Genomic DNA, 23652 nt, shown 5'->3' with positions numbered 1-23652 from the left:
TGGGTTTCAATTGTCAATTCCTTTGCGTATATGTCAAATAAATCCTCATAAAGTAGGTTAACCCGGTAAAAAGCTATAATGTATATGCCGTTTTATACTTTAATTTTTACAATTTTGAAGAATACCTATTAAAATAGAACCAAATTCGAAATCTACAACTAGACATTACCAGAGTAAGGAATTCATATCCTCGTAATAGATTGGCTTGACTGGTGTGAAGGCCGCTTTTACAACCACCTACAGTGTTGTAATTTGAAATGTTTAAACGGCATATAAAAAATTCTTGTAGGCCCAATTAAAGGGTACCCCCTAATTTTCAGTTTTTTGGGGTATTGATCGTATTTGTCCACCGAATTGGCTGTAATTCAGTATATTAAGTATATTAAAATTATAAATACTGGTCCATTTTTCGGATAGCCCCCATATAAGGGTACCCCTAATTTTCGGTAAATTGGGGTTTCTTCGTGTGTTTTTCAACCGAATTCGCTGTAAATTAGTATTTTTTGGTCGTATATGGTAACAAAATTTTTAATACATACATCGAAATATTCATTTTCTATTCATTTTCGCCCCTATAAATTATATATATACTTAATCAGGGTAAAATTCTAAGACGATTTAGCCCTGTCCGTCCGTCTGTCCGTACGTCTGTTGTAATCACGCTATCTTCTGAAGGAATTGAGATAGGGTGCTGAAATTTTGCATAGGGTTGTCTTTTGTTCGCAGGCAGGACAAGTTCGAAGATGGGATATATAGGCCCACGATATATTTCATGACTTTACTAATTATTATATCAATACTCTATTGTTAAATTCGCTGATATAGAAGAGGAACACACTAGCAAGTCGAGGTTTGGTTAGGTGGAAACTCTAAAGTTGTTTATCTTTGGTAATATCTACAGACCAGTAATTGGAACATGGATTAGAGTGGATTGTTGAAGATGTCCGCTAGCTTATTTAAAACGAAAAGGCAAAATTTCGTAATGGATACAATTTTTCATTATTATTACATTAATCAAAACTATATTTTATTTTATGAAATTGGATTTCAGTTTTGATCAAAAAATACGTAGCCTATATTGAAATTGAAAATTCCAAAGGTGAATTTTTCCTTGATTTAGTTTTGGCAAACCTAAAATATGTCATTAATTGTGTAAAATACCCATTATTTTTCATTCCCAATCATTGTAATTAATCCATCCAAATATATCATATTTCCATACTCAATTATAATTATTTATTTAATTTTCTAGAAAAAACTCTTTTTTCTCTATTGCGAACAGAAAAAAAGTTGCATATTCCATATTTTTCCCTAATTAAATTTTGTTGCCTAGGGGCAGACTGTTGTCATTTTGTTATTCATTTATTTGTTTTGTTTTTCTCTCTCAAAAAAACACGAGAGTTCATATTTCATCTGATGTGGAAGTGACAAAACAAGCTGACAGCTTCATATATCCCACGCTACAGCAACAATATATTGTACTCCATACTCACTCTCTGATGTTTACATTTATAGATTTATAGTTGCAGTCGAGTAAATAAACAAATAGAAATGTGTAAAAAAGTGTCTGTCTATCTGTTTGTTGTTATATTGCCGCGCAATGTATTCATTTGCCTTCTTCTTTTTTGGAATATTTGTTATCAGCGCCTGGACGCACTGATAAGATTAAACGTCAAAAATTGTCTGACACAGGGGGTTGCCTTAGTGAAAGAGGGCGGCCACAACACGGTTTTCTGTGCAACGTAAATATCTGATGAAAACGATTTGCAGTACATAAATCAAAGCACCACCGGCTATAGCTATCTGTGAAAAGGGATTGTTGTTGACTATATATACGAAATAAGTTTCCATGTCCGTTTCTGTGTTCTATTTGTATGGGAAAGTAGTATGTTAATATTACAGTAGTATGTTAATATTGTAATTCCAAGTACGATTGACCTATATATCGTATTGAAATTACACACTTTTCAACGACATGCCGCTATAATAACGACGGCATCAAACAAGTATCCAGCTAAAAAAACGTTGTGTATTTATATGATTTTGATTACAACGGCTATAGCTTATAGCAATCAATTTTGCCAGTTCCTTGACAGTCATTATCAATTGTAATTTGAATACAAGCGACATCGTCGGTATAGCACCATTGTTTTTAATATTATACCAGTTACAATATTCGGAAGTTCCGACAAAAGTTCTGCTATTTCAAAATTTTTATATATAAATAATATATGACAAAATATTTATATGAAATTATAGTAATTTAAAACACGTATTTTCAACTTTTTTTGAGTTACACGTGCCAGAGGATATTTCAGTGGTTATAGCCCTGACAGAGTCTTTGTCCAGAATTTGGCGACCGTCTGCGAGAATTCATAAACTTAAAAGTAATTGCCAATAATAAAAAATAGTCGTTGAAAATTGCATTTAAAACAATTAAAATTTACTTGAGTTCTGTTTTTATGCCTTTTTAGGGCGAAGGATCATTCATTTACTTTTGCAAACATAGCATGTTGATGATAAAATTGAAGATATTAGTCAAACCTTTAACCATATTGGTTGTAATTACCAAAAATGATCAATTTTGGTCTACTATTTGGGGTAGGTTCATAAAACGGTAACCACTAATTTCGATATTTTAACGATTTTATTCTCGTTTCCAAGCAAATTCCTTCAAAGTTTTTATTTTGGGTAAGAAATATTCGTACCAAAAATGTTTAATATTGCATAAGGTTTCGAATCCGCATTATTCTGTATTTTGGGTATGTTTTTCAACCAAATTAGCTATATTTCAATTTTAATTAATTTTTGCCATAGTTTTAATCTGCTAAGAAATGAAATATTGAATATTTTCTTGTGTGTGATCCGTTATTTTTATTTGCTTTATTTGATTTTCAAAATCTGATTTTTTTATGTGTAATCGATGCCATAGCTCTACAAAATGTGTTTAATATAAATTTCATAAAAAAAGTTTACCCCCTTTTTCGATACACCCTATTTATTTGTTTCATAAATAAAATTATGACCTAAAAATGGAATATCTGGCTCATAATGCATTAATTTTTCGAATTGGTTTCACTTTCCCCATCCCAAAAGTATTTTCTATATTTAATTCGGTCGAAACTATACCTTTTAGGTTAGGTTGACCATTCAATCCATTGTGATCATCCTTGATACCTGAAAAGAAAAGGGAAAGGAAAAAGAGAATGGAAGAGAGGAAAAAATAGTTTGAGTTGGAGAGCCTAGAAGGTGTTTATTTTAGCCATGATGCTGATTTGCAGAAAAAATCTTGGTGTTAAAAATTATATGATCCATTTTTTTTTTCTTGTAGCTTACTAAATTTGTATTATTGGAAGCCAGTGTACAATTCAATCGGTGACGGTGTACATCTGATCATCATCAATGTTGCTTATTTTAAAAGTTTAGCAAATACTTAACTTACTATTTTTTGCAGTCACTGTATATTCTTCAAAACTTCACAATAGATACTAAATCGATTAAAATTATACATTGCAAGATGTTATTGTGACAAACTCACATCTACAGCATTCTCTATACCTAACGATTTGGTAGGGTAGGGTATAAATAAGGTAAACAATTAATTTTTTATATAAAATGGATTAAAAAAAAAACAGTGCCAAAATAAGAGATCACATGTGCGGCGATTTTTCGAAATGATTGAAGAGTTTGTTGTCACCACAACTTCATTTGCAAATTTTGTTTGTCGTATTTATTTATTTATACGGCTTATTTATTACGAAGAAGTCACATATGTCCATACATATTTATTTGTTTATTTGCATTTGGTTATTGTTTTGTTGCCATATCATTAATTTTTCACTTCGATTTGTTTACGTTTTTTTTTTTTTTTTTTTTTGGTTGAAGTTTGATATACAGTTGATAATTAAAAATATCAACAACAAATTGTTGTTTGTGTTAGACATCTACATGTGTACATATTTATAATTTTTTTTTTTTTTTGCATGCTCGTACTTCATTGGGTTGCCGATGAAAAAATGCGTTTTTTTTTTCTTTGACAAATAGATTAAAAGTATCATAAAAAAATAAATAATGATTATATGAGTCGTTTATTTTGATAGTGCTTTAAGTCCATTTTTAAGTTCTGATAAAAGTATTGGTTTACAAAACATATTACGTTATATATTCTATCATGTTTAAGGACACAAAGATACAAACAAAATTAATACCACTTAATAATACTTTTTGAAACAAATCCAAAACTTTATATATCTCGCTATTAGAAAACATTACTTAAAGAACATTCAAAATAAATGACTCATATCGACGCCTCCGAAGAATAGTATGCTAAGTCTGAAAAGTAAGTTTTTCAGCAGAAGCTCTCAAAGTATGGAAGTTTCTTAAATCTTACGTGCCATGCTAAGTACATTTTTGCTTATAACTTTGGTTTGAATTGGCCGATGATTACCAAAATTTCAGAGAATTTAAATTAAGGACCGTAGTATCTAAAAACGTAAAGAACTTTAAAACATGCTAAGTCGACTTATCATACTATGGTTCGGAGGCTTCGATATTATGATGTGCAGAAAATAATATTTTTATCAGATCAATTGATCCCAAACGGTTCTTTTGATCTGTCCGGAGAAGAAGATATTTGAAGTAATGAATGATGTTTATTGGCGTTTATATGGGGAATATACACTTTGATACTCTATAAAAATTCTAGTGACGTATGATAATCTAAAGTATTCATTAAAAGAAATAAAACAAGAATGTCGTTTATGTTTAGTTTAGAAAAAAAATAAAACAGCAACATGAAGAAAAACATGTTTTAACAGCAGAGCATGGTTTATATTTTAATTAATCTGCTACCTTCAGGACAACCTATTCTCGTTGACCTCGAAAATATTCTCGATTTCAAAAAGTGTGAATTGAGAGAGCAGATTTGACAGATGTGTTACTGAGTATTTGCAAATTCTTACAAGGAAAAATTTACTCAGTAAGATTTTTTTATACCATCAGCTGCTCTTTAATCAGCTGTTTTGTAAACAAACAACAAAATTGTTCTTAATCAATTTGATTGTTTTATGAATATTATATTGATTTTTTATCATTAAACATAAAAATGGATGGAAAAACCAACATAGATTTTCCGCTTGTTATCTATCTATTTTTCTAATAAAAATGCTGTTTTTCTTATTTGCGCCAAATTGTTTGTTATTTTATTCACTGTGTCGATACTATATTTTCTTTTTTCTCTTATGAGAACGAAACGTATTTACTCTCTGAAAATTCTCACCGACTAAATGTTACTAGGAAAGTAAAGGAACGATCCTATTATATCTGAAAAATGTCATATATCGTTGACATGTGTCAAAATATTAACATGAAATGACGTCCAATCAAACAGATGAAACTAGTGAGTAGATTGAAGTTACAATTATTAGTAATATAAGTTCCGTCCCAGAACCTAAAAGAATCTACTATTTTTACAAACCTACAAAACTAGTAAAACTTTGAACCAATTTTAAGAGAACACAAAACAAAATGGTGTTCTCTTTGTAAACTTTTTGCTCGAGAAATTTGAACGAGTAAAAGTAGTAAACAGGAATGCCAACTTCTGAATGGCTATTATATTGATTTTGAAGTATTGTCATCTAATTTTGACACATTTCTTAGATATGTGTTCCCGAACTTTTCAAATTATTTTGTACTCTAAGAGCGATATTGAAATGTTTCCCTTTTACTAGCTTTACTATTAAAATGACTATTACAAAAGTACTGAAACAGACAAATAATGTGATTTTCTCTAAAATTGTTGAGTTTCGGTTGAGCAGTGTTAGAGGATATTTTAATTGTTATAGCATGAATTGACGTCTTGATATGTTCTATGTCCATAATTTTGGGGCCGATAACAGCCTTGGATATGTTTGCCCATTTTCAATTTGAGGGTAGGATATGGGAGGACAGGAAAATCGAAAAAAAAAACTATTTCCATTAATAGAATAATCTAGCATGTTCTAGAAAATACCATATGTTATAACAAAAATACTAGATAACTTAGGACACACCCAGTTTTAAATTTTGAATTGAAACATTTAATTCAAACACATTCAATAATTGTTTCACCCATACAAACGTGTGTTTTAAAACAATTATTATTACGTGCCATCGAACAAATACAAGAGATATTTAACAGTTGTTAGCAAATTACAAATTATGTAATTAAGCGGAACGGCTATAGCAACAATTAAAATTAACTTAAAAGTCCAATAAATGTAGTGTGATGATTTGCCTTCAAATTGCTTACTTGAAAAATGTCTATACAAAAATTAAATGATATCCAATTCTGAAATGCACCCTCCACCTCCTCTTCCAATTAATTCCTTAATTGTCCTTGACAATCGTTGACCATATTGAGCACACATTTACACTTTACACTCATCGCACTTCACTGTCTGTGGATATTCTACTATTCGGCTACCTACTTGTTGGCAGGCCATTGCTGCTACTGCTAAATATGTACGTGTTCCATGAAGAGTTAGTTCATTGTCGTCGCCTTAACACAAACAAAAAATCGTTCGCCTGTAAATGATTGCTGTAACTAAGAACCCTGTCAACTCTTTGCCTCTCACCACTCCACCTCGGCTAGTTATTCAAATTGGATTAATGGCTTATGATTGATTGGTAATTTGATATGTTGTTAGGAGGACAACATTTCACATTCTCTGTTTTTTTAGTTGTGTTGAGTTGTGTCGTTTTTTTTACTTCCAGAAAGGAGAGTCAATGCCACATTCAACTGGTTCGGTTTCGTTCCTTTACGTTTGATTAAGTCGTTTGCCAAACCACCAATAATTGCCGCCATATAACCAATTATCTGTTCTGATATTTCACTTGCACTAAATGTTCAAAGTGGGTCGAAAAAAAAAAAACAAAAACGAAGTTTTTTGAAGTGTCGGTCATTTTATTGCCTTGATAGGAATTTTTATAACTGCCAATTTTATATTGGACTGATTTGATTATCATTGTTCATAAAGATATAAACAAGGCAGGTGTGCCTGCCGACAGCAGATACTGACGAGGATCAATTTTACAGATGGTCATAACATTGTCCTCTCTTACTGGCTTAACCGAGAACCACTCCTAGCTTGTATCCAATATCTGCGGCATCAACGTTATTTAAATCTAGCAAATGTAGTAGAATATAATAGGGAACCAGTCTACAATGTAGTCTATTCGAACTTCCGGGTCAAACAACCGGGTAACCGGTTAGGTTCCCAAAGAAATAAATATATCCCCATAATTAAGGTAAAAATAATTTCCTCTGGAAACAATTTCAAAAAAAAAAATAAAAATAATTTTACTAAACAAGAGGTAAGCCTGTATATTGATCCATGTATTTTACATTGAATGTGAATGGTTCCATAAAAAATAGGGGACTTTGCCAGAATTTTGTCATACAGGACTGGCTGATAAATGTCGAAATTTCTCTTAATAGTTTTCAGAAATTTAAAGTCATTATTTCCTGCACGATAGAAAGTCTGTAAGGTTTCAATGAATCGCCGCATCTTCATCAGAGATTTGCCCAATCTCTCGGATTCTCGGCGAAGTTTTTGGAATCCACAGATATTCATGTTCCGTTTTTCTTAGAATAAAACATCGAATGTGCTTGGACGATAAGCAGTGTGCTATAAGAGAAATTTCTATGATCTTCCCCGAGTTCATATTTGTCGGCCATAAATTGTTCTCGCTAACCTAACCTCGTTTTTTGTTATACACATATGTATGTGTGCATACATAGCTCAGTTTAATAAACACTTCTACATCATCCTGTCTTCTTATCTATTTATTATTATGGGTTATGAAATGAGGGATTGGTTGGCGGCCGGTGCATTGCCACCACCACTTATCGACAGCTGTCTGTCAGGGAATTTTTTCGAACGAAGAATCAGCTGATTAAATATGACATTTTCTACTAAATGATATTAAATTACCTAAAATATATTTTTGCTTGACTTTAAAATTTGCCACAACAAAAGCCACATTTATACAAAGCGCCCTTTTGTGTAGTTGATATTAACATAAAATTGTTGCTGTTGTTGTTTACGGTTAATGCTTTAAATTTCTTATTAAATGCCACCACCGCCACCATACAATACCCCATTGTCTGTGGCAAATTAATATCGAATTTATTGATATTGAAAAGTAAATGCAATAGTTCATATTGATTCATAAGGATTTTTATACATATTCTAAAAAAACTTCACAATATCTTACGCCATATCTTAATCTTTTTGGGTAGATGAACCATTGTGTAAAGAAAAACCTCTCAAATACATTCAAACATTTTTTCTATTGATAGTCTTATTGGTTTTTTTTTTTTGGAATAGAATCGACAATTTCATTCTCATTGCAGTTAATAATCAACAAAAATTGGCACGTCTAAAATCATTTTATCGAGAATTAATGACAAATGTCACGTTTCATGCATCCATCCATCCCTCATGTATATTTGTTTCCACTACCAAATTGATCAAATTACCAGGAAATTGTAAAATATCAACAATTTCAATTTACAAAAAAATTTGAAATGAATACACATTGCATTTAATTGGATACTGAAGAGGTTTTAAGGGAAATGCGAAATTGCCGCGGCTGTTAAATGCAATTCGAAACAAAGTGAGCGAATTGAGATTTTTGTGTTTGTATTGTATTAAATGGAATTATCATGATATGTAATTTAAAGATTATATATTTAATATTTATATTACGTGGTGCACACGACGACAACTCTCGAAAGAAGAAACGGATTTGGGTCATATTTTGCACACCGCGTAATCATGATCAAGTTCGAGGATTGAGAACATCGGTCTGGCAATTTTGGTTAAAAAATGTCAACTACTTCAATATTTAGATGAATGAGCAGTACTTCTATAGTTTTAATATTGCATGTTACAATATACGGGGTTATTCATTTCGTGGTTTCAAAAGTAAACGTAAATAAAACGTAGCGTTTTTCAAGCCGAAATCCTTGCAATCACGAAAGCGGCCGACATAGTCAAAACACTTACTGCCGATAATACGGTACCGGTGACTATATAGCAACATACCAACATAGAAGGAACGATTTAGGCCACGAGCTTGCTCGAGGGGGTTTATAGTCGTCCAATCTTCCGATTGAGAGATCTGTGCAACCACCCATTGCCTATTTCATTGGCAAAATCCGCTTGTTCTACGGCGAGGTAGTCGGTAACAAATGGTCGAGAGAACATGTTTGCAGAATCTCAAAAGCTATCTGGGCTGAATTCTCTCGCCTAAGAACTTCTTCGCTGTTGTCACATAAAAAGAAGGAAAGAGAGAGAGAAAGAAAGAGACAGATCAAAATCGTTGTGGGAATCCTAACAGGTCACTGCAAGATTATAGGAAGTGATTCAAATGTGGTATACCATTTGTTTTTAGATTGTCAAATTTTTATTTTTTATCCGGTTAAATTGAAATTTTGCACATAACATGCTACATGTGTGTCTTTCCATGTATCAATTTGAAAATAAAATTATTCTAACAATTTAAGAGATATTTGAGAAAATATTTGAAATTCCATTAAAAGTGATTTTAAAAAAAGTGAAGGTAATGTGGTATACCACATGATGTTGATGTGGTATAGTATAATTTTCACGTCCAATTGATATATTATATAATTTATTGTTTTTAATGAATGCGAATTAGCTCGAGATTTATGTCTGTTAAGATTTTGAACGGATAGGTTTAATATGTAATAATGTCTACACATGGCAATATTAAATTTTTGTATGGAGAAGTCGTTAAAACTTATAGCCTTTGTTTTTCATCCTTGTGGTTCGTGGTAGACTCTCGTAGAGTACAAATGTTTCAAATAGTAATGAGATTTTGTCTAGTGCTGGCTTTTTTCATGCAGACTCAAGGTATACCACATTACCTGCACTTGTGTTTACTGAAGAAATATTTAGTTTTTTCCTAAATTGGTGATTATGTGGTGCAATCACACATATTATTTGATTTTTAGTTCATACTAATTATTTTAATGCTTTAGTAATAACGATTAAATTACATCCGTAAAACAAAAAATTATTTTTAAACTTGAACCGAAAAAAGTCATTTTCATTGAAAATTTAATATTTACTGATTCTCAACGTGATTTAAATAAATTAAACAGATCATTGCTATTTTATTTTTTTGAGAACAGCAAACTATAGTACATGTTTCAGTTATTCTAAAATTTTCAGTATACAAAAAAAGTGACTATACCACATTACCAACCTATACCACATTTACATCACCTCCTCTCACTTCCTCTCACCTCCTTCTCTCCTCCTCTCACTCTCACTTCGAAATGGGACTCCAGCGGAGAGGATTCCTGTTGACTATGTGAGGACGAAGAGGAGCTAGAAACAATTGAACATATCCTCTGTAGATGTCCATCGCTGAGTGGCAGAAGACACAAATAGTTTGAAAGATATTAAATTGATAATCTAGCTTTCTTCTCCAAAATAAACCCCAATCAGATCCTAGGCTTTGTCGAAAATCCGCATGGCTAAAATAACCATCTTCTAGGCTCTCCTACTATTTTCTCTCTTCCATTCTCTCTTCGTTTCCCTTCGCTTTTCTTTTTAAGTATGAAGGATGATCACAATGGACAATAGTCTCCGAGTGAATGATTGTTACTAACAACCGTACATCCCTAACCTAACCTAAGGCTCTATAAAAATTAGTCTAATAGTGTCAAATTATATGATCTTGGTGTTCAGTTGATATCGCCACGACAAAAAAATAGGCAGCTAGGAAATTTCTCTTGAAATAAAGTCATATTCGCTCCAGTTTTGTGGCATGTGGCACCACATATTTTCCAAGTCGTATTCTTCAATAGCTCTTTAAGCTCCCGATATGTACTTGTCGTAGAATATTTTTAAAACCACGAAATTGATAAGCTTTTATTTTTGTATGATTTCCACTCTCAGCAGCTTGCCTATTCGCTTCTGTTAATACAATGTAATGACTGGCGGTTGTTGGGTTGATAATGGCTGGGTTATCGTCAACTCCTTTTCAGTTTGTAGAGAATTTCATATTGCAATGTAAATATTATTTTTTCCATTCTGTTAAAACAATAAATAATGCAATTTGTTGCTGTTGCGCAGTTTCCATTATCTACCATAATTATTATTTGAGATGACAGTTCCCATAGTTCATAGTTTTGTGGTTTACACTGCAGGCCATTTTGGCAAATATATGAAATTAATTTCGTTTTTTAATTAAAATGAAAATTTCTATGATCTTCCCCGAGTTCATATTTGTCGGCCATAAATTGTTCTCGCTAACCTAACCTCGTTTTTTGTTATACACATATGTATGTGTGCATACATAGCTCAGTTTAATAAACACTTCTACATCATCCTGTCTTCTTATCTATTTATTATTATGGGTTATGAAATGAGGGATTGGTTGGCGGCCGGTGCATTGCCACCACCACTTATCGACAGCTGTCTGTCAGGGAATTTTTTCGAACGAAGAATCAGCTGATTAAATATGACATTTTCTACTAAATGATATTAAATTACCTAAAATATATTTTTGCTTGACTTTAAAATTTGCCACAACAAAAGCCACATTTATACAAAGCGCCCTTTTGTGTAGTTGATATTAACATAAAATTGTTGCTGTTGTTGTTTACGGTTAATGCTTTAAATTTCTTATTAAATGCCACCACCGCCACCATACAATACCCCATTGTCTGTGGCAAATTAATATCGAATTTATTGATATTGAAAAGTAAATGCAATAGTTCATATTGATTCATAAGGATTTTTATACATATTCTAAAAAAACTTCACAATATCTTACGCCATATCTTAATCTTTTTGGGTAGATGAACCATTGTGTAAAGAAAAACCTCTCAAATACATTCAAACATTTTTTCTATTGATAGTCTTATTGGTTTTTTTTGGAATAGAATCGACAATTTCATTCTCATTGCAGTTAATAATCAGCAAAAATTGGCACGTCTAAAATCATTTTATCGAGAATTAATAACAAATGTCACGTTTCATGCATCCATCCATCCCTCATGTATATTTGTTTCCACTACCAAATTGATCAAATTACCAGGAAATTGTAAAATATCAACAATTTCAATTTACAAAAAAATTTGAAATGAATACACATTGCATTTAATTGGATACTGAAGAGGTTTTAAGGGAAATGCGAAATTGCCGCGGCTGTTAAATGCAATTCGAAACAAAGTGAGCGAATTGAGATTTTTGTGTTTGTATTGTATTAAATGGAATTATCATGATATGTAATTTAAAGATTATATATTTAATATTTATATTACGTGGTGCACACGACGACAACTCTCGAAAGAAGAAACGGATTTGGGTCATATTTTGCACACCGCGTAATCATGATCAAGTTCGAGGATTGAGAACATCGGTCTGGCAATTTTGGTTAAAAAATGTCAACTACTTCAATATTTAGATGAATGAGCAGTACTTCTATAGTTTTAATATTGCATGTTACAATATACGGGGTTATTCATTTCGTGGTTTCAAAAGTAAACGTAAATAAAACGTAGCGTTTTTCAAGCCGAAATCCTTGCAATCACGAAAGCGGCCGACATAGTCAAAACACTTACTGCCGATAATACGGTACCGGTGACTATATAGCAACATAGAAGGAACGATTTAGGCCACGAGCTTGCTCGAGGGGGTTTATAGTCGTCCAATCTTCCGATTGAGAGATCTGTGCAACCACCCATTGCCTATTTCATTGGCAAAATCCGCTTGTTCTACGGCGAGGTAGTCGGTAACAAATGGTCGAGAGAACATGTTTGCAGAATCTCAAAAGCTATCTGGGCTGAATTCTCTCGCCTAAGAACTTCTTCGCTGTTGTCACATAAAAAGAAGGAAAGAGAGAGAGAAAGAAAGAGACAGATCAAAATCGTTGTGGGAATCCTAACAGGTCACTGCAAGATTATAGGAAGTGATTCAAATGTGGTATACCATTTGTTTTTAGATTGTCAAATTTTTATTTTTTATCCGGTTAAATTGAAATTTTGCACATAACATGCTACATGTGTGTCTTTCCATGTATCAATTTGAAAATAAAATTATTCTAACAATTTAAGAGATATTTGAGAAAATATTTGAAATTCCATTAAAAGTGATTTTAAAAAAAGTGAAGGTAATGTGGTATACCACATGATGTTGATGTGGTATAGTATAATTTTCACGTCCAATTGATATATTATATAATTTATTGTTTTTAATGAATGCGAATTAGCTCGAGATTTATGTCTGTTAAGATTTTGAACGGATAGGTTTAATATGTAATAATGTCTACACATGGCAATATTAAATTTTTGTATGGAGAAGTCGTTAAAACTTATAGCCTTTGTTTTTCATCCTTGTGGTTCGTGGTAGACTCTCGTAGAGTACAAATGTTTCAAATAGTAATGAGATTTTGTCTAGTGCTGGCTTTTTTCATGCAGACTCAAGGTATACCACATTACCTGCACTTGTGTTTACTGAAGAAATATTTAGTTTTTTCCTAAATTGGTGATTATGTGGTGCAATCACACATATTATTTGATTTTTAGTTCATACTAATTATTTTAATGCTTTAGTAATAACGATTAAATTACATCCGTAAAACAAAAAATTATTTTTAAACTTGAACCGAAAAAAGTCATTTTCATTGAAAATTTAATATTTACTGATTCTCAACGTGATTTAAATAAATTAAACAGATCATTGCTATTTTATTTTTTTGAGAACAGCAAACTATAGTACATGTTTCAGTTATTCTAAAATGTTCAGTATACAAAAAAGTGACTATACCACATTACCAACCTATACCACATTTACATCACCTCCTCTCACTTCCTCTCACCTCCTTCTCTCCTCCTCTCACTCTCACTTCGAAATGGGACTCCAGCGGAGAGGATTCCTGTTGACTATGTGAGGACGAAGAGGAGCTAGAAACAATTGAACATATCCTCTGTAGATGTCCATCGCTGAGTGGCAGAAGACACAAATAGTTTGAAAGATATTAAATTGATAATCTAGCTTTCTTCTCCAAAATAAACCCCAATCAGATCCTAGGCTTTGTCGAAAATCCGCATGGCTAAAATAACCATCTTCTAGGCTCTCCTACTATTTTCTCTCTTCCATTCTCTCTTCGTTTCCCTTCGCTTTTCTTTTTAAGTATGAAGGATGATCACAATGGACAATAGTCTCCGAGTGAATGATTGTTACTAACAACCGTACATCCCTAACCTAACCTAAGGCTCTATAAAAATTAGTCTAATAGTGTCAAATTATATGATCTTGGTGTTCAGTTGATATCGCCACGACAAAAAAATAGGCAGCTAGGAAATTTCTCTTGAAATAAAGTCATATTCGCTCCAGTTTTGTGGCATGTGGCACCACATATTTTCCAAGTCGTATTCTTCAATAGCTCTTTAAGCTCCCGATATGTACTTGTCGTAGAATATTTTTAAAACCACGAAATTGATAAGCTTTTATTTTTGTATGATTTCCACTCTCAGCAGCTTGCCTATTCGCTTCTGTTAATACAATGTAATGACTGGCGGTTGTTGGGTTGATAATGGCTGGGTTATCGTCAACTCCTTTTCAGTTTGTAGAGAATTTCATATTGCAATGTAAATATTATTTTTTCCATTCTGTTAAAACAATAAATAATGCAATTTGTTGCTGTTGCGCAGTTTCCATTATCTACCATAATTATTATTTGAGATGACAGTTCCCATAGTTCATAGTTTTGTGGTTTACACTGCAGGCCATTTTGGCAAATATATGAAATTAATTTCGTTTTTTAATTAAAATGAAAATATAGACAAATTGGTTCCATTTTCTGTTAATTAAGAAATGATGTTTCAAAAATTATTATAATGAAATATCATATGCAGAATGGGACAGTTTTCCTTGCGAGACTCCACCGGATAATTTGATGATATTAATTTGCAGCATTCCACCAATCGATTCAATTTGAGTCCATGAATTAAATGATCATAGCCACATTAAATGTTTATATTACTATTAGACCTATTGTACATATCAATACAAAATCTCGATTTTGAATACTGCGACGATTTAGAAATTTGTCTTTACAAGCTTCTAGGGTTCCATCGAAACCTACTATCTCAAACATTACATGAAAGTAACTCCCCCTAAAATACAGGAAATAATTCCGTACAGTGATATATACAAAATAACTTCCATTAACCACAAAAACCAAATGGTTATCAAACCATCTGATAAATGTGAATGTGTGTGTGCTCCCTTTGCAGTTGCTGACAACAAATCAATTGAACCATTAAAAAGGGTACACAGTAACAGCAGCAAAAATGATGTCAGGCAATTAATAATGAATACCATAATTAATTATTGATTTCAAGTCATAAAATTGCATTCCACAATTGACAATTCACATAGAGACGATAGAAGAGAATTCAAAGGAATAAGACAAAATATTACACGCACCAGAAGTAGACCCTGCAATACTACACAGTAGAGAAGAGGGACAACAGGCTGCGGACAAACCATAGCAATCATTGGCATTGGTTACCATCGTAGAGTCAGTCTTGTCCATTTCAGTGTCATTGAATGAAGTAGCATTGATGTCATCAAAATTATTATCTGATGATGAAAGTGAACAAAGAAATAATTAGAAGAATGCAAATATAGGTTAGGTGGTGGTTGGAGTATATTTTTCTACTCCTAAACACAGCATATTCTCCAACCACCCCCTGCACCATTTCGAAATATGTTGGTTCTTTGATGTCTCCTTACAAAATGTCTCGGAAACGTAATAAACGACAATGGAAAGAGTCGTCTTTGAGGTAAATTAAAGATTGATAAGAGAAGAAAATAAAAGAAAAAATAAATCACAATTAATGAAGTAAAGCAAATTGCGGAAACAATGATTTTTTTTATACTGATCGTTGAATCATCCTAGCGGAAAGCTTTGAAGATATTGAACATTTTTAAGGAGCAATGTAGTCACTAACATTTCCGATTTTAAATGATTTTAAAGGCATTAACATGTCCAGAGTGCGAACTTCGCACGTTCCTATCTCTTTGAGTCTTAGAGAACCTTAGGTTGATTTGAAGCTCAGTCAAAAGGGTCCAGATACTGGAGGTTTTATAGTCAAGTTCAAAAAACCTATGGTACTTCTGAGAACCTGTTACTTCTGAGAACCTGTTACTATCAGCAACCCCTGTGTAGAACACCAACATCATATTCAAAATTCTAGCTTCTTGGTAGTCAAAATGAGAACGTTTAATAACCTGGTGATCAAAAACTAATAAATTAGCATAAGGATTTGGAGTGGATAACCAATTGTAAGTTTGGAATTTTATCAGGATATATTGTTATACATATGTCAAATATTTCACTCTTATTAAATCACGCTTCCCATTCAATTTAAAATGTTAACCAACATCCCAAGCCCCCTTTAAAAAAAAAACGTGACATATTCTCTTTATTGTAAATAAATTGTATTGTATACTTCCTATAACGTCAATTGATTTATTTACAATATCAAGTGGTTGTTTTTCAACTCTCCCTCTCAATTGTAATCGACCAAAATTAAAGCCAAACATCATAAAACGAAGGTGGTAACATTACGACAAGAAAAGTGACAAGAAAAGCGTACCGGAGAAAAGTGGGTCACAAATATAAAATATAAATTCAAACACAACATACGATACACGATATACAAGAAATAAGATATAACATTGACAATGAAAACATAAAGTAATTAATTTTTATTGCATTGCTGCATTCCTTGCCATTTCTTCATATTCAATTGAAATTGTGACAAAACAAAAACATTGTCTTCACGACATAAATTGTTTTGCAAAGATTTCTAAATGATAATTATGAACGTTGAATATTGTACGTAATGGCTCAAGTGCATCAAATGACATCCGCATTCATTAATACAACTGTAGTACCCCTAAAATTTAGTTGAAATCATTAGTTTATCCGCTATAAGATACGAGAAACATTAACAATCTAAAGCAATCCTTGATTTGTTTGTTGTGAAATTTTGATTCTATCTTTGATCGGTAACCCAACTTGGACAAACCTGCCTGCCAGTCGATGCACCTTTGTCTCCCAATGGCGTCAATTTTTACAGAAATCTGGAATTTTCATAATCTGCTCACTTCTACATTTCTAATTCATTTTTTGTCATACAGAATATTGTAATTTTTTGTTATTCTAGAATTGCAACAATATAAGTATTGTATTTGCATTTGCGATTTCAGTAATTACCATTCACAAGTAACCTTCCGTTGTTAATAACACTAATGATAAGCAAATTAATAGGATTTAATTTCATTTGTTTGACCACAATTCATTTAGAAAAAAAACTGATGACGTAAAGATGTGAACAGATTGTACATCTGTAATTAATATTCAATGGGGGCAACACTGGATTACAAAAATATAATAATTATTCAATTGTGATATTAAGACAAAAACTCAACACAACGGAAAGAGTGAGACCACTCCACTGAGGCTATTATCTCGATTACTCCCTAATACTTTCCAAAACCAGAAAAGTCGTCTGCTCAATTATGAGAATCATATCGTACTTTTTTGTTTGGAGGCGCTATTTTGTTGACACCACTAACCGAACCTACGCAAAGTACGAAAAGGGAAAACGTCACTAGACACTTCCGCCCGGACGTCATACGACCTAAAAGATTATCAATTAGCAAGTATTCGTTAAAGTGTCTTGTGGGACATCGATATAGTAGAAATTCGTACGTTTCCGCATCTTGTTCATCCTCACATAGGTAACAGTTATCCACTTCATTAATATCCCATTTTGTAAAGAGAGACTTGATCCTACAATGATCTGCAATGAACTCTATCATTTAATTAAGGTGACCATACGACCTCTTTTTTAAAGGACAATAATCTATTTTAACTGGCTGTCATTTATAAAATGTATGCCCTCTACCTGTCATCTATTTCTATTGTATGTCATCTTTGCCATCTATATTTTTACGAATTGAGATAGATCGTCTGCAGGCAGGTCAAGTTCGATGATGGGGCTATATCGGCCCACGTTTAGGCATAGCCCCATATAATGTTACCGCACAATTTTCGATATTTTGGGGTTCTTGAGCGCGTTTTTCAACCGAATTCGATGAAAGTTGGTACATTGGGTTCTTTTTGGGTACCAAATGGCTCCACTACAAATTATAAATATCGGTCCACTTTTTCTGGTATCCCCAATTTACGATATTTTAGCGTTTTTCAACCGAATTCGCTGAAATTTCGTACCATGGGTTTTTATTTGGTACCAAATTTCTCCACTAAAAATTATAAATATAGGTCCATTTTTTTCGGGTAGCCCCCATATAAGGGCACCCTCAATTTTCGATATTTTGGTATTCTTGAGCGCGTTTTTCAACCGAATTCGCTGTAATTTGGTATTTTGGTAAAAATTATTAATATTCGCCCCAGTTTAGGGGGAGTTGCCATATAACCCCCTTCTTATATTAAAATAGTAAGCTGATTAATTCCGTGTGTAGGGGTTGTCTTCATATAGGCGTATTATACCATAGGGTATAGTCGTTAATCGAAATAGTCAATTATGGAATTCTAAAACGATTTAGCCATCGTTTGTAAGCATTCCGCTTTCTAAGGAAATCGTGATAAAAAAATCTCGAACCTGACGATAATGAAATATATCGGCCAACATTTAGTCATCTCCCCGATATAATTATACCTCCTGAAGGAAAGAATTGGGACACAAACCAAAAATATTTCGAAATTTACATATATTGACAATGGGTCTGAACCCCTCCAACGGAATAGATGTTAAGATATCATTAAGCTAGTACATTGTTAGTTTTAAGCTTTTAGAGTAGTCTATATTTTGTTGTTTTTTGAGCGTCCTTTGGGCTAGATTCTCGTTTATAAAATAAATTGAATGAAAAAAATATGTCGGTCTTTAATTAGGCATAGCCTTCGTATAATTATAACCCCAAATATTCGCTAATTCCTACACTTTATAATCTAAATTGCAGTAGTTTGAGGATTGTACGCTTTGGGGGTTTCATTACAAATTGCTGAAATTTTATTTGGTGTACACAATGGTTTACATAAACCAGTTTGTAGAATTATCGGTATAGGTTCACTTTTTGGTGTGTTCCCTATATTTTCATTTTTCATCCAAAGTTCGGCCCGGCCGAACTTAACGCTTTTTCTCTTGGAAAACCTGGTCGAAATATGTATACAGTAAAAACTCGCTAATCCGGATAATTGATTGCAGACCCCAATCCGGATTACCGAGATTTCCGGATTATCGAGTTTTATTAATTGGTTTAAATTTATATTAATTTGGTGACAATTTAATTATTTTTATGTTTTTATTAAACATGAAAATTATTCATTTCAAAAATATGAACTTTGAATATAATAGGCACCATTTTCAATTAAATTGGCAACGATTTTTTTATTAAAATAAAAAGTAACGTATCTTTACAATCCGGATTTTTGAGTCAAATAGGTCAATCAATCCGGATTATAGGATACGCAATGGGTTGTGAAATGCAGTCCGGATTACCGAATAATCCGGATTGTCGAGGTCCGGATTATCAAGTTTATACTGTACTTTTTTGCTATGTTCCTTAAATAAAGATCCCAAGATTATTCGCTTAGGTCCAAAAATTTGGCACGGTTGTAATTAACGATTTTTTAACTCATTTTATATATTTTTTAGTAAATCAAAATGTACGTTTTATACACATATTATATTTTTATTAAAATATATATATTTTTTGTTTTGTCATCTATTTTTATTTTCAAAATCTGTTCGGTTTAATTTAATATTCATGCAAATTACTAACTATTAATCGGCAGAAATCTGAACTCTTCTTTTACGGGTTTCACTAATACTACAGAAGAAAAAATGTTTTTTTTTTAATTACTATAATATTTGTTTAATGTCGCCACCAAGAGACTAGAGACATTTCTCCCACTAGACCAACCATTTTTCACTTGGAGTAATACTTTTTAGCGTGTGTAACAGTGAAAAAATCACATATGCACGTGCATATAGTATCTCGCTCATTACAATTACCTTGACCCTACATAAACTTTTCAAGTTCAAATGGCTTTGACACGCAATTACAATACTACAAAATGTAATGACCACAAAGCTATGAAATATTTACATGAACAAAATAAAAAAAAAAAGAGAACAATTTGTTTCTGTTGCTCACATTAATTAGCTGTTCGATTTTTTTTTGTTCTTGTAAAAACTTGATGTAAAAATTGCGTTTATTTTTTATTGTTTATTCCATATTTTATACAACGGCAATAATATTAATTTCCTTTTTTCATTACCTTCTTTTGTTCTTTACAGATTTGGTTCGGCCAGCAGCCAGGCGTCACAGAGCAGCGGTGACATCTGTCGCATTTGTCATTGTGAAAGCGATCCACAAAATCCACTTTTAACACCATGCTATTGTTCCGGCAGTCTCAAATATGTACACCAGGCATGCCTGCAACAATGGTTGACTGCTTCCGAAACAAACTCCTGCGAATTATGCAAATTTCCCTTTATAATGCACACCAAAATCAAGCCATTTAATGAGGTCAGTTGGAATACCTGTTTAAAAATAATACAATTTTAAGACAAAAAAAAAAAACAATAATTCACATTTATACCGAAAACTCATCCTTACATAAAATCATACACGCACACACACACACCGAGATAGAAAGTACATGAACACAGTCAAAATGAGTATATTGGACATTGCTCCTTGCTGTTCGATATAAGTAAATAATTCAACAGCCTGTCCGGAATTTTTGACTTGAATTGTGAAAAGTTTGGCGTTGACAGGTGAATGAAGTAAACGGAGAGAGATAATTACTTAACGAACGTGCATTATGGACTTGGTTATTTCATGTTAATATTTCTATTTTTTCTGAAATATTTTAATTTTGTTTTATAAACAATTGGAATTGTAATTCTTTGGTAAAGTAGAAAATTAATGAGAAATCAACAAATGCAACATTTCTTTCTAGATCAATCGACTGTATTTCCCTCGAGCAAGCGATTTATATATAACACAATAAAGTCAAACGAAGTTGCATATATAATATGTAAATACGCGACTGAAATGATGATGCTTATATTCCGATTTACGTGTCCTTTGGAACATCTATCATACACATCCTATATTGCCAACCTCAAATTCTGCAATCAGTTCGATCGTATTTTCAAAAAAAAAAAAAAAAGAGAAATGCTTGTTTTGTTTGTGTAGGTGAACATTCAGAACACAATAATCGATCCCGCCTCCCTATTGAATTCATCCGTATATATTGCCAGACGATTCAGATGTGGTGTCACTGCTTGTGATGGTTTTAATGTAATCAAAATTAAGGTACAACCTGGTGTAATTTATATTATACAGCATATTGAAGCGTTCTGCCATATTTAAAACATTAACATGCCCAAAACGTTAGGTCCTATTTCCCTGACGTAACATTGAACATTTCAATGTTCAGAGGTTCAGAATAATTTGAAACGTGCCTTTGACCTTTCCTTGTCTGTTTCGTTGTCATTAATGTGTGAACATTGTATTTAGTTTCCTTGAAGAAATTTCTAAATTGCCAAAGATTAAGCACAGTTGGAAGATGTTGCCATTGGGGTCTCATAACTTTGAAAATCTCGATTTTTTTGTATGAGGCCTAAAAAGTCCCTCCTTTCAACTTTATACATTATTTAGCTCTAAAGGCCAGGAAATGAAAATGTGTACTGTTTGGGCGTTTCATGTTTCCCGAATTTATTATGATTGCAAATATAGTGGTGTAGTTTAGGTTCAATCTTAACCCTTTCAGTGTCAAAAAAAATTTTGTCGGAATTAAAATCTAAAATTTTGCATTTAAAAACTTATAAAAGCACATACTTTAGAAAAAATTGCAATTGTCATTTTAACCCTCGGACAGTTTCGTCTGTCTTTCAGCAAAAACAAAAACATTAATAGTAACGGTACAGAGGATAACCGAAAAATAGCAAAGAGAGTACTTTTAAATGTCGAATATATTCGACAAAAACACTGAAAGGGTTATTTTTTTGCCAAGATATTGAACCAAAAATTCATCGATCGGATCATAAACTGAATAATCTCCGAAACCCCTTTACTGTACGGTCATGTATTATGAACGTTGTGTGTGCATGTTTGCTTTTTTGGGCGTCATCATTGAAAACTCAGTCGAGTGTGTTCTCATGCATTTATTTTCTATGGAAATGTATATGGTTTTTTTTTTTTTTTGTTCTAGTCTAATTCGTACTAGGCTTTGCCGAATAAAATATTGCCCAATTGTGTAATGATTTTGTTCATTTTTTTTTATATTTGTCTTTACAGTGGCGTAGCCTTGACATTTCTGGCATTGAACGGAGGCGATTGTGTTGCACGTTGTTGTTTCATTGCGCAGCAGCTCTCTGTGTAATTTGGTCACTATGTGTTCTAATCGAACGTGCTGCTGAGGATGTCCAACGTGGAAAGATAGGTTGGTTTATTTGTTCTAATTTACATTGTATTTTGGTTTTTAATTTTTTAAAAGCTTTAAAAAGACGACTTTTGTTGTTTAAACAAAACTATGCGAATGCCAATGTCGATAAAAACTAATATATTATTTGAATTGTAACTAATGATCTGTTTATATAGTTTGCAAAAAGTGAATATTTCAAAAGCCAAACTATGGTATAGAAATTTCAAAGCCTAAATTTGAAAAAAAAAAATTGTGGCAAAATTGCCATTTTGGTACTAGCACATTTTGTGGCAAATATATTCAAATGTTTTTTAAATATATATAAATTTAAATAATTAAAAATTATACAAACTTAATGATTATTACCATGGTACAATTATATAATCAAAAAAAAAAAAAAAAAATATAAATCTCAACGTTGTGGGCTATAATGTCAGAATAAATAAAAACAAATGCAACAAGTCGTTCTGTTCATTTTATATATTTTTAACATTTTACCAAAAACACGAAAAATTTATGGAATGTCAGATTTTCTTTTCAAAATCGAGTTGGGAATATGATTTAGATATTGATTCATCCACAAATCATAAATTTCTTCTTACCAATGTTGGAAAATTCAACTTTAAACAAATGGATTTTTGAAAATATTTTTCAAAACATCACACACACTTTGGCATAAAAGCTACAGCAAGAAAAAAATGTAATTTATAAGTTGCTATGGCCCACCTTGAATAATTGTACTATGGTTATTACCATTTCCGTTTCGTAAAATAGTATTTAATTAGAAAGTAATTGTAACAATCGAATCGTATATTAAATAACAACTCATTCTTTAATCTAATAAATATATACTTCAAACACTTCCTACGTTTCAATAAACGGAATATTATGTACTAAGTGAATCTGTTCAGTTATACGATCGTATATCATAATCATAATCTACACTGAAAAACTCCATTTCGAAAACTTCTATTCAAAAAAAGTTTATTTCAACTTCCCTTTAGTTTGCATGAGGTTATTTACCCTAACCTAACAGCAGACTAGTTTTTTTCATTTATTTATTTGACCATCATTCCCGCCATGTAATAACTGGCA

The 23652-nt window shown here is 32.2% G+C and overlaps 1 protein-coding gene across 1 annotated transcript in view; it reads left to right on the top strand.

Moving 5' to 3' along the window:
- The window catches only part of LOC133330747 (uncharacterized), a 29520-nt gene that overhangs the window by 3550 nt on the left and 2318 nt on the right, over positions 1–23652 (top strand). The window contains exons 2-3 of the mRNA XM_061539159.1: positions 20420–20651; positions 22431–22575. Coding sequence (XP_061395143.1) covers positions 20420–20651; positions 22431–22575 — 377 coding nt within the window. The remainder of the gene's footprint in view (positions 1–20419; positions 20652–22430; positions 22576–23652) is intronic.

This window comes from Musca vetustissima, unplaced genomic scaffold (assembly GCF_032173495.1).
Source record: "Musca vetustissima isolate MV318-11 ecotype Yass unplaced genomic scaffold, APGP_CSIRO_Mvet_v1 utg69497, whole genome shotgun sequence".
NCBI classification, from domain to species: Eukaryota; Metazoa; Arthropoda; class Insecta; order Diptera; family Muscidae; genus Musca; species Musca vetustissima.
This window is presented reverse-complemented; position numbering and strand designations above follow the sequence as displayed.